We start from the raw sequence: 10,420 nt of genomic DNA on the forward strand, positions 1-10,420 counted from the left end.
TTATTTGACTCCTTCCTTTCAGTATCCAAGGTGATGGAACGTGTGACCTCCATAGAGGGTAGGCTGACACGCCTAGGAAGGAGGGTGTCACGACTGGAGCGACGCGATCAACAGAGGAAAAGCGCCTCCACGGGCCCCACCACTGCCAGTGGTGAACACTCCCAGTAACGGTTTAAAATGTTTGTTTTGGAACTGTTTTGATTGCTCTTTGTGGAAGTTTTCAACCCCCCCCCCCAGTTAACCTGTCTGTTTATCTCGCCCTCATTTTGAACTCTCAAGCATTTTGAACAGATAAGTTTATTCTGAAAGAAAAAAGAATATATTGAAATACGTCTAACTGTTAACATGTACATAGTTTTTATTGTGTGACAACAAAGACCTTTTTCCAGACTTCAACTTTGTCTGACTTGTTATTCCAATTTGTAATCGAAAAAATGAACTGACAAAGCCACAAAGAGGGCTCATTTTCCAAAAAACCATCCCTTCATCATCTCATCTCAAAGTGGGAAAGAAAACTATCGGGATGTAACCTGACCACCAATCAATAACTATTTTTATTTTTCATTTTGCCGATGCTACAAAGTTAACCTGTCCCTTGCCCTACCAACACAAGCACGCCTCACATTAACATTTCTTGTTGCTGTGGTCTGGGATTCCTGTTGAGTGTTTCCCAATTCAGAGGGAGCGTTACTCAGCCTTTGCTGTACCATTATCTCACCCAGTGTCTGTAATGTGCTGACCGCTGTTTTCATAACTTCGAGATTCTCCCTCCAGGAAGCCCTAAGATCACTCCTCTCCTGCCGAGTCTCCTCTAGAAATTCCCTCTGCACCCTCTTGTCCTCCTCGAGCCACTTAACAGTCTCTTTCCTTTCAATTCTCCATTCGTCAAGCTGCTCACGGTGAACCTCCTTTGCCTGGCTCAGCATTCTGTCTGCGACTCCGAACAAGGCTGCATTTTTTCGTTTTCTATTTCTTATTTTGGAGAGACGTGTCCCCGGAGACAGCTCAGCAAGATCCATAGGATATCCACCTGTGAGACAGGGATAATGGAGAGTGTGGTTTTAAGCCTTTTTTTCCCCCTCCAAAACACAGTTGCATTTTTGGAAACAAAAGCATGAACTAAATCCACACGACACTTTGCACATTGTCAGAAAACAAGCATGGTGTCCACATCATAAGCTATGTCTGAAAAACGAACATCCATGAGTTGCCATGTCAGGTCATCTGCGCAATCTTCATGATTTGATGGATTGATGCAATAGTCAATGTCTGTTTGAGAGACTGTGATGAGTGCGTGGTGTCGATGACTGAAAGTGTGGTGCGTGCCGTTGGCCTTTTGTGTTTAGTGGAAAGAAAGAAATGGCAAAGGAGACAGAAAAAGTCTGGCTTGCAGTGTGAAGCATGGGTATGTCTGAGCGGTCATGAGTGTTAAACCACCCAAGTAAAATCTGTCATGTGCATGGTAGGGAAAGAACATTCACAATGCAGCCATAAGATGATCCGCTCCATTCCTGACCCATTCCTTTCAAAGGGCAGTGTCCGGAGCAATCATGTGTAGGATTGCAATGTCAATAAGGGATAGACAGAGACCGAACGATTACTACTTAAGTTGTGCATTCATCTCTGTGAGCCAAGTTTTGAGTCCAAGAAAGAGGCCAACAGTTTGTGAAGGCTTGGCACATATTTTTGTGCTTTGTCTTAATTATGTGGAGTGTAAGAAATAACGTTCAACATTATATAACCAATGGTTGTTGTGGGTTTTTCAGGGCTGTATTGCCGTGGTCTTGGCATTGTAGTTCATACACATACACATACACATACACATACACATACACATACACATACACATACACATACACAAATACAAAAACATACATACATACATACATACATACATACATACATACATACATGTATGTATGTGTGTATGTATGTGTTTGTGTGTGTGTGTGTGTGTGTACATACACACACACATGTATGTATGTATGTATGTATGTATGTGTATACATACATACAAATACATACATATATATATATACACACACACACACACACATACATATAGATATACATAAACATATACAAATACATAGATACATATCTATATCTATATCTATATCTATATCTATATCTATATCTATATCTATATCTATGTATACACACACATACATACATATATATCTATATCAATATCTATGTATAAACATATATGTGTGTGTGTGTATGCATGTATGTGTGTGTGTATATATGTGTATATATGTGTGTATATATACACGTGTGTGTGTATATATACATATATGCATATCTATGCATATGTCTCTATCTATCTATCTATCTATCTATCTATCTATCTATCTATCTATCTATCTATCTATCTATCTATCTATCTATCTATCTATCTACATATAAATATATGTATGAATGTTTGTGTGTGTGTATGTGTATATATACGTTCATATAAATGTTGATTTTTTTGACAGTCACCTGGACATGATTCCTTGGGAGATGAAGGGACAACCGGATCTGATGTCCAGTCTTCCTGGGCATCATTGCAAGGCTCCATGTTCTCTGCAAGGAAACACATTGATGTTGATCAAAAGCAAACTATGCACTCCGCATCCTTTAATGCTCCGCTTTATATTTGAATGATTGTCCAGATTTCTTTCAACTCTGTTTGGTCTATCCCCAAGTGAATAAGACAAACCCCGCCATGAACAAGTATGTCAAGCATTTTATAAATCCCATCTAACCACGTGTTTGATCGAACAGGCGCAAGAAATTCCGCCATACATGATTTTTCTCTAAAATAAAACAGTTAAAATAAATTTTTTTTGCATGAAATGACTAGTGTCACACAATAATTGTCAATCTTTCCCATGATCACCAAGTCCGGTTGTCGTAGACTGTGGCCATGGAAGCACCAGTCCATACCTATCATTTTCCCCACAAAATAACAAAACAAAAATCTCATGATTTGGATGACCAACATTGCAAAAGGGATTGTCACAACTTATGAATTGTCAAGGGCACACATCACCCTGCCTTTCTGCTGTTGTCGACAACTCGACATTGTGACTTGACTTGATGTGGCCACCGACACAATGGAACGTTGTGAATGGCCACACATCGCTTTCAGGCAAGCATGGATCAGCTGTTCCAATGCATCGTCCATGACAAGTCCATGTGCTGATGTGCGCTTGTAATTGTGTCTGACTATGGGTTTTTCCTCTCAAATAGCTCAAGTGAAAGTGTTTCATTTGGTGAACACCATAGATTGTTAACTTGATTCCGGAAACAGAATCCTACAGCACATCCCGCTGTCCAGGAATGCATCCAGGACATCAATCTATGAGGGAAATAAGTGCTGTCCCATGTCACCTCAAGGTTTTTGGAGCATTGCGAAGGTACTTTGCATCACTCACCTTTGTCTGCCAGGCCATCTATTGTGTGATCCAGGTCACAGTCTGTTTCCTCTTCTGTGGACATGGAGCTGTGTGCTTTTAACAGAAAGAGAAAAACACAACAAAACAAATGAACATTGAGCTTACTTGTTCTTGCCCGGCAAGCATCAACAAAGAGTTAATCAACCATGTGCAAGCAATGGACAACCCATGTTACCTCTAGGTGCAGGCGTCGAGCTCCGAATCTGTTCGTAGTCAACAGTGACAAGATCATGACTGAAGAGCTCTTCCGAGCCGTCTGCAGGTGTAACATCTGGATGTTTGGAACTTTCCTGCACTGCAAGATTTAGGCTACGAGCGATGCGCTTTGGCTTCACACTTGCGTCCCCTCTTAGTATGCTGTGTAGCTCTCTGAAGTAAGCGCAAGTTGTGGGCGCATTCCCAGATGTGCCGTTATGGGCAATCACCCTCTTGTATTCAAGTCTCATACTCTTGGTCTTGTTCCGGCACTCAAGAGCAGATCTTTTGTGACCACGAGCAGCCATTTGGTTGGCAATTTTTCGAAAACAGTCAATGTTCCTATGCGATCTGCGTAAGGCCTCCTGGATCTTGTCCTCCCCCCACAAGTCCAAGAGATCAATAATTTCTCTTTCACGCCATGTCGCGGTCCGGACATTGATTGAGTTTTCCATGGCCTCCAGTAGAATCGGTGACCAGAGGAAAAAAAACCCACCTTGAGACAGTAGTGATCAGATTTTCTTTCTGCCTACTTAAGACTCTTCAGCGATGGCGGCTCCACGCCCGGAATCAGCCCACTCAATCATCCAGAGCATGCGCAAAAGGTCCTTTGTGACCGTTAGATTTGGCGCAGAATGTTGACCCAAAAATTAAAATTTCGATATACCACATTATCGAATTCACATAACACAACCACCCCGAATTTAAAAGCATCGCATTAAATCGCTCCAAAAAAAAGGTGAATACTTCAAGGAAAACAAAAACCACGATTGTTAACGCTGGATAAGAACACAAATTATGGTGGGATTGTTTTTCGATAATCACTGTTCTCTACATCAGATTGATAGATGGAAAAATCACGTTTTTATTCCGAAAATCCACAAATGTCAATGAGGCGAATAGTGGCAGCATAATGGAAAACTCATCTCACCACCGCTTCACTGGCGCTGTGATGAGGCGATTTTTAGATCAATGGCTCTTTCAAAAGTAAACCTGGAAGTAGCCGAGTTAGTATGTTGTTTCAAATTCAAAATGAGTTCAGTGGCACCTCCGAGAGTCACCTATTTTATTGTGGCACAGGCTTTCTAGTATGAATGTGCTCCTCATCAGATGCGTACATCTGTCAAAGAAGACTGTGAATCCCGAAACAGTACACTACAAGAAATTAACTTTGGCAATATAGGGGCTTCTTGCCTTTTTTCTGTTCCGTCCAACTATAGGTCGCATTACCAGACTAACAGCAGGATTTTTCTGGAAAAAAAGGGAACTGAAGACAACAAGAACATGCGTTCAGGGCATGATCGACAATATTAGCCCCACCACATCCAACTTTAAGTCGATTATGCAATAACGCACATAACCGTTTCCTAGAAACAGCGAAAGACTTATAAATTTTTTTTTTAAAAAAAAACATGGTGTTGGCCGCGCACGGCGCAGGGAGTGGTTTTCAGGAAAAAAAAATAACAAAGGGGGACAATGGGAGTGGTTTTTACTGGGAGGAGTCCTTAGAAAACGCTAGTTTTTGTTCTCACCCATGGTGAAAACGGCGCGAGAAAAACGCTTGAAATGGGTGAAATATCCGTGGGGAGAAAACCGCGGGAACTGCGGAATCACGGTAGGAGTGTGTGGACGGCCAGAAAACATGCGTTTTACATGCGAGAGAAAACCGGAGGAAAGGAGAGGTGTGGATTCGGCCTTGGTGAAACCACAGTTTGTTGCATAAACCTTGGTTAGCCTAGACCATAACAGATCACACTTCAATGGTAAATGTGCTGCAGCTTGCTTCCTTCTCTGCTTCCAGGCTGGATAGTGATATCCTGAGTTCCCTTGCCTTGCTAGGCTACTGGCAAAGCCTCATTACACATGTAGCCTGCTTGCTTTTGGTTAGCTGCAATGAGGTGTGTGTGTGTGTAAAGCCCAGATCAAACCAAGCAATCTCATTTTCACTCTTGGCTAAAGATCCTCAGTCTTCCTCCTCATTTCTATTTATTTCACTGAATTACTGACCTTGTTTACAGCCTCCACTTTTTCTTCTTGCCATCTCACTGCCTTCAAACTTCCCTCTCCATCTGCAGGAAGGTGTGCGTGTTTGTTTACATACTTACTTCATTCATACCCCACATTTCTTCTCCATGGGAATTTAAAGCATCATTCTCTTCTCTTCCACTTTATCCTCATAGCAACCCTGTGAGGCACGTGAGGCTGAATATGTGTGACTGGTCCAAGCAAGTTCCCATGGCAGAGAGGGATGAACCTGCGTCTCCTAGTTCCTATTCTAACACACTAACCACTGTGCAATGCTGGCTCTCACACTGAGTTTTGCTATAGTACAAACAGGGTGGGGTTTTGTTTTGTTTGCTTTCAGATATCAAAACAAGCCAGAACAAAGCTGAGTTTAACAAACCAGGTACAAACCATGGTTTAGAATCCCAGTTTAACAAATCACAGATTCAGGCATCACTCTAAATCATACGCTGTGATTTATCATGATGTCTGAATGCAGTCTAATTGTTAATGTTGTGACTGAATACGGGGCAGAATCATTAGCATATACAGAAGCACATTTGTTATTCTAATTTCACATCTCCTTTCTTCCCATGGGAGATTCCTTGCCATATTGTTCAACTCAGACACGTTTAAGGCACTTCTCCAAAGTCAGCTACATCCCTGTGTGACCCTGTTTGTTCTTCTGGTTTAAAAGAACATCCACATACACTCGTTTCAGCGCCACTGATTTGGCAGTACAGGATCCCAGGGGCGCTAGAGTTCACAAGCAAATGGAGAGAAGCTCAGTCTTGGTTAAATAATTGAACAATCGGAGCTTGGCTGAGAGTAGCTACGTGTACACATTATTAATGCAAGCATGCTGTCTGCACTTCACACTGCCCCATACCATAGGCCTCTTGGGGGCATCCAACCGGGCTCAGCCCAATTCTCTTGCATCTGTCAAAGTCATAGGGCGAGTGTGTAGTCTAGAGACATGTAGTAACTTGTATACTTATGGAATGATGAATGAATCATTTGAGCTGTTTGATTAGCATGGCACGGGAAATAGTTATTGCAGTAAAAGCTCCTATATCAAGGGATGATATAAATGAAAGGGAAAAGAAGTTGGCCCAGCACTACGATCTCAATCCAAATCAGCTCTCTTCTCTCCTCTACCCAGCTGTTACTAGGGGCCAAGCTCCAAGTGACGAATGACACTTGAACGGCAAGTGGATCGAGTGGAGAGCAAGTGAACAGGGAGGAATACATTTGCCGTTCAAGTGTCATTCGTCACTTGTAGTTTGGCCCTGAGATAAACTTAATGCGAAGGAAAATCTGACCACAAGTCTCTCTCAGCAATTTGTGCTCTGTCAGAGTATAGTACCTCATAGAACCTGCCCCAGAACAGAAGTGAATCCTTCTATAATGTTTGCAAATGGCCCTCAAAACTGAGTAACTTGCACGGCAATCTTAAGCATATATACTCAAAAGTAATTCCCTTTATTTCAGTGGCATTTAATACCTATTAAGTATGTTGTAATCCAAGGCTGTGAACAGAGGAAAGCTTGTCAGAGATTTGGAGGTAGGACTGTGTAGTATTCAGAAATAGGCTCCATGTTTTATTACAGCTCCAAGGGTTCCAGAATCTGGAGGTGTTCCAGGCCATGTTTGCTTCTGGTTCTACATAAGCTGGACCTAGGCAAGCCTTTATGAAGGGCTCTGGTAGACTTCATTCACCTCTCTTAGGTGTTTTTTGGGACTATTATGTGTGTCTCTTAGGTGTGATTGGGACTATTATGTGTGTAGAGGAGGCCAGGATGAAGGGAAACCGAAACGAGCAACTCTAAGCTGGCAGGCTCGTTGCCACCTACCTGGAGATCCAGAGGGATCCTATTAGGCTCTTCTGATATTGCTGTTTTGGACACTTACCTTTACATTGACCATCCTGATGTGAACACAAGAGGAAGAATCATTCCAAGGACTACTCCAGCATATTTAGATTATAGAATTGTCATTGACTCTTTGCAGCAACTATGGGACAGATGTGTGTACTTGTTGTATTTATAGATGAATGCATTGTAAATATTTGACTGATTGTACATTTTTTGTATTCACTTGGTGAGTAAGACACAAATAACAAAATATTTTGATATAATAATCATAGATTTATTGGGTTCCTAGGGCTTGTGCCCTTGTTGTAGTCTGTTTGGGTTGGGACCCCTCTCTTTTTTGTTACTGGTGTTAGAAGAGCCCTGACAACAAAACTCAAGCAGCCAAGCATCCCTCCTTTTTAAATTAGGGGAGAGTCACAACGTTGTGACATTCATGCATTCTACCCCATTAAACAATGTCTGTCCCATTCCTTGATAGTGATCTACATTCCCCACTGGTTGATTCCTGGATTTATTTTTGTATTTCCTTTCTTTATAACTAGGGCTCATGTTCACAGTAATTTGGAAACCTGGGGGGGGGGGTGCACACGTGCACCTCAAGAATCCACTCTCCCCATCCCAGAACACAGCCTCGTGGTGTGAGGAGGCCAATGAGGATGCTGTTTTGTTTGGGCAGCAACATTTGAACATTTTGCTCTGGCAGAGAGGCATCATTTTGTGCCAAGCAGACAATTCAAACCACACCAGAGCAGCCATGAAGAACTGCAATGACTGCAATCTGCTAGTGGAACAAGCACAAAAAGTGCTTTGTAGGTTTCCCTCAGAACTCTGCTGCCAATTGTCTCTCCAGAATTCTAAAAAGAAAAAAAAATGGTGGGCACAGGACCGTCCAATGAGCAAATACGGGGACAGGGAGAGGGAGGGAGGCCTGTTATGTGATGTCACTTCCAGGTTTTCCTGGAGAAGTCTGATGTCACTTCCAGAGAAAACCCAGAAAAGATGCCAATGCTCTCTAGGAATTACTGATTTTTTTTTACTGTAGACTTTTACTATAGCATTTCTGGGGATTCCTGTAGAAACATGACATCACTTCTGGGTTTCTCTAGAGCTGACATCATGCTGTTGTTGATGGCCATGCCTCATGTCCACCCTTCTGGGTCTCCCGCAGATTGCCAGGCCTGGCAACCTTATCCAAGAGTTTTCTGCACTGAATGAGACTGAATCCCCAGCCTTTCCCTTCTTCTTTTGTGCAGTTCTCAAAGAGTTAGAAGCATGAGAATGTGTGAGAGGGTAGAAGGGTACAGATGTTTCACTCTTAGCACATACAAATCTGGAGTTGGCCCTGCAGGTAACAGTGGGGGAAAGCTGGTTCTAGGTTTAGGGAACCCTGACAAGAGGCCATCCGGCAGGCTTTCTCCCAGGTTCAGCCATGAAACAGAAAGGGAAGAAAAGTTAAGAGTATAGTAGACCCTCACCATTCATGGGGTGATCCATTCCTGGAATCACTGCAAAAGGAGAATCCATCGATACTTGGAGGCACCGGTATGCTGTCTTCCAGTACAAAAACAACTAAACTTCCCACAAAATTTAATGATGATTAATCATGATTATAATGATGACAGGGTGGGAGGAAAAACTGGCCACATTACATGATCAGAGTGCAAATAAGTGAAATCGCAATTTATGAATCTGTGAATAACAAGGGTTTACAGTAACTGCTGCTATAATCTGACCAAGTGTCAAATTCTCTTGCCTCCAAGAGATTCCAGGTGGATGGAGAAACCAGTTGGAGTTATCTTCTAGAAAATGCCTCCACACCATGGATATTGATTATTATTTTCAGTTGTTTTAAATGGTATCTTTGAGGAGGGACTGGCTGGGTTGGAGTATGCTAGTGGTTCTGCTCTTACTTGACCAGCAGATTCCAGGACATGGTGCTGGGATATTGCTGCTGTCAAACAGTAGCAAACAGCCAGGCCAGGATGAGTCGTGAAAGTCACCTGGTAGTAAGTCACCTGGTGGTAACTGCTAACCCTGGCCCTGATGAGTCCTCTCTCAAAGGCAAAAACAGCCCTGGAAACGGCCCTGTCTTTTACTGACAGGAACCATGCCTTGAAGTTTGGCAATACCATTGTGGTTGCCTAGCAACGCCCACTGAAGGCATTGACTTCTTAAAGCTACAGCTGCTGCTTCTATTGCTTGGGGTTTTTTTGACCCCTCAGTGAGTGTGGTGGGTTTTTTGTTTTTTGTTTTAGAGAAGATTTTTCTGCAAACCTAGGGTGTTTTTCAGGTTTGTGGGAGAAAAAAATTCTGGCTCCAGTTTCCAGATTTAAGTATCCACAGATGTCGTAATGTTGAGAATTAGACATACTGATGATATATTTATACTCCACTTTCTTCCTAATAGGGCCACCCAAAGCAGCATGGTAGAACAGGGATTCAAACAGGGAACATGGTAGAACAGGGATTCAAATCTGGATATTTCAGATCCTAGTCCAACATCCTGACCACTGGTTCTGATTAGGCTATTAGATTACATTTCAAGGTTACCTGGGAAGGGAGATACATACCAAGACAGGTTCAAGATGGTATCCTCTTTATACTTCTAGTAGGACTGTCTGTTCAACTTTATAGCAACATGCATTCTCTATGGTGCAAGTGCTTAAATAAATCAATTATGAATCTGCTGTGAAGGTTTATGATAGGAACAGGAATATTAAGGGTCTCATTACTATGAAAGAAGGCCCTAGAAATGATGCCATCTTTCAGCAGGACATCTACTGTTTTCAGGACAAACTAATATGTATAAATTTGTGGCAGGGGAGAAGGGCTTGAAGACAAATAGTGACAAGGTGGGAAAGCTGAATACACACATTTTAGCAGAATTTATCTGGGCTGTGTCAA

At 42.3% G+C, this 10,420-nt stretch overlaps 1 protein-coding gene across 1 annotated transcript; it reads right to left on the reverse strand.

Annotated features, from left to right (window-relative positions):
- Window positions 1-297: 297 nt before the first annotated feature.
- Window positions 298-4,093, reverse strand: LOC129333901 (uncharacterized). The gene is made up of 5 exons (XM_054985841.1): window positions 3,619-4,093; window positions 3,423-3,497; window positions 2,485-2,568; window positions 605-1,030; window positions 298-302 (listed from the first exon to the last, which is right to left on the reverse strand). Exons 1-5 carry the CDS (start codon window positions 4,091-4,093, stop codon window positions 298-300), a joined length of 1,065 nt encoding a protein of 354 aa, XP_054841816.1.
- Between the last annotated feature and the right edge of the window lie 6,327 nt (window positions 4,094-10,420).

This window comes from Eublepharis macularius, chromosome 7 (genome assembly GCF_028583425.1).
Source record: "Eublepharis macularius isolate TG4126 chromosome 7, MPM_Emac_v1.0, whole genome shotgun sequence".
NCBI lineage: Eukaryota > Metazoa > Chordata > Lepidosauria > Squamata > Eublepharidae > Eublepharis > Eublepharis macularius.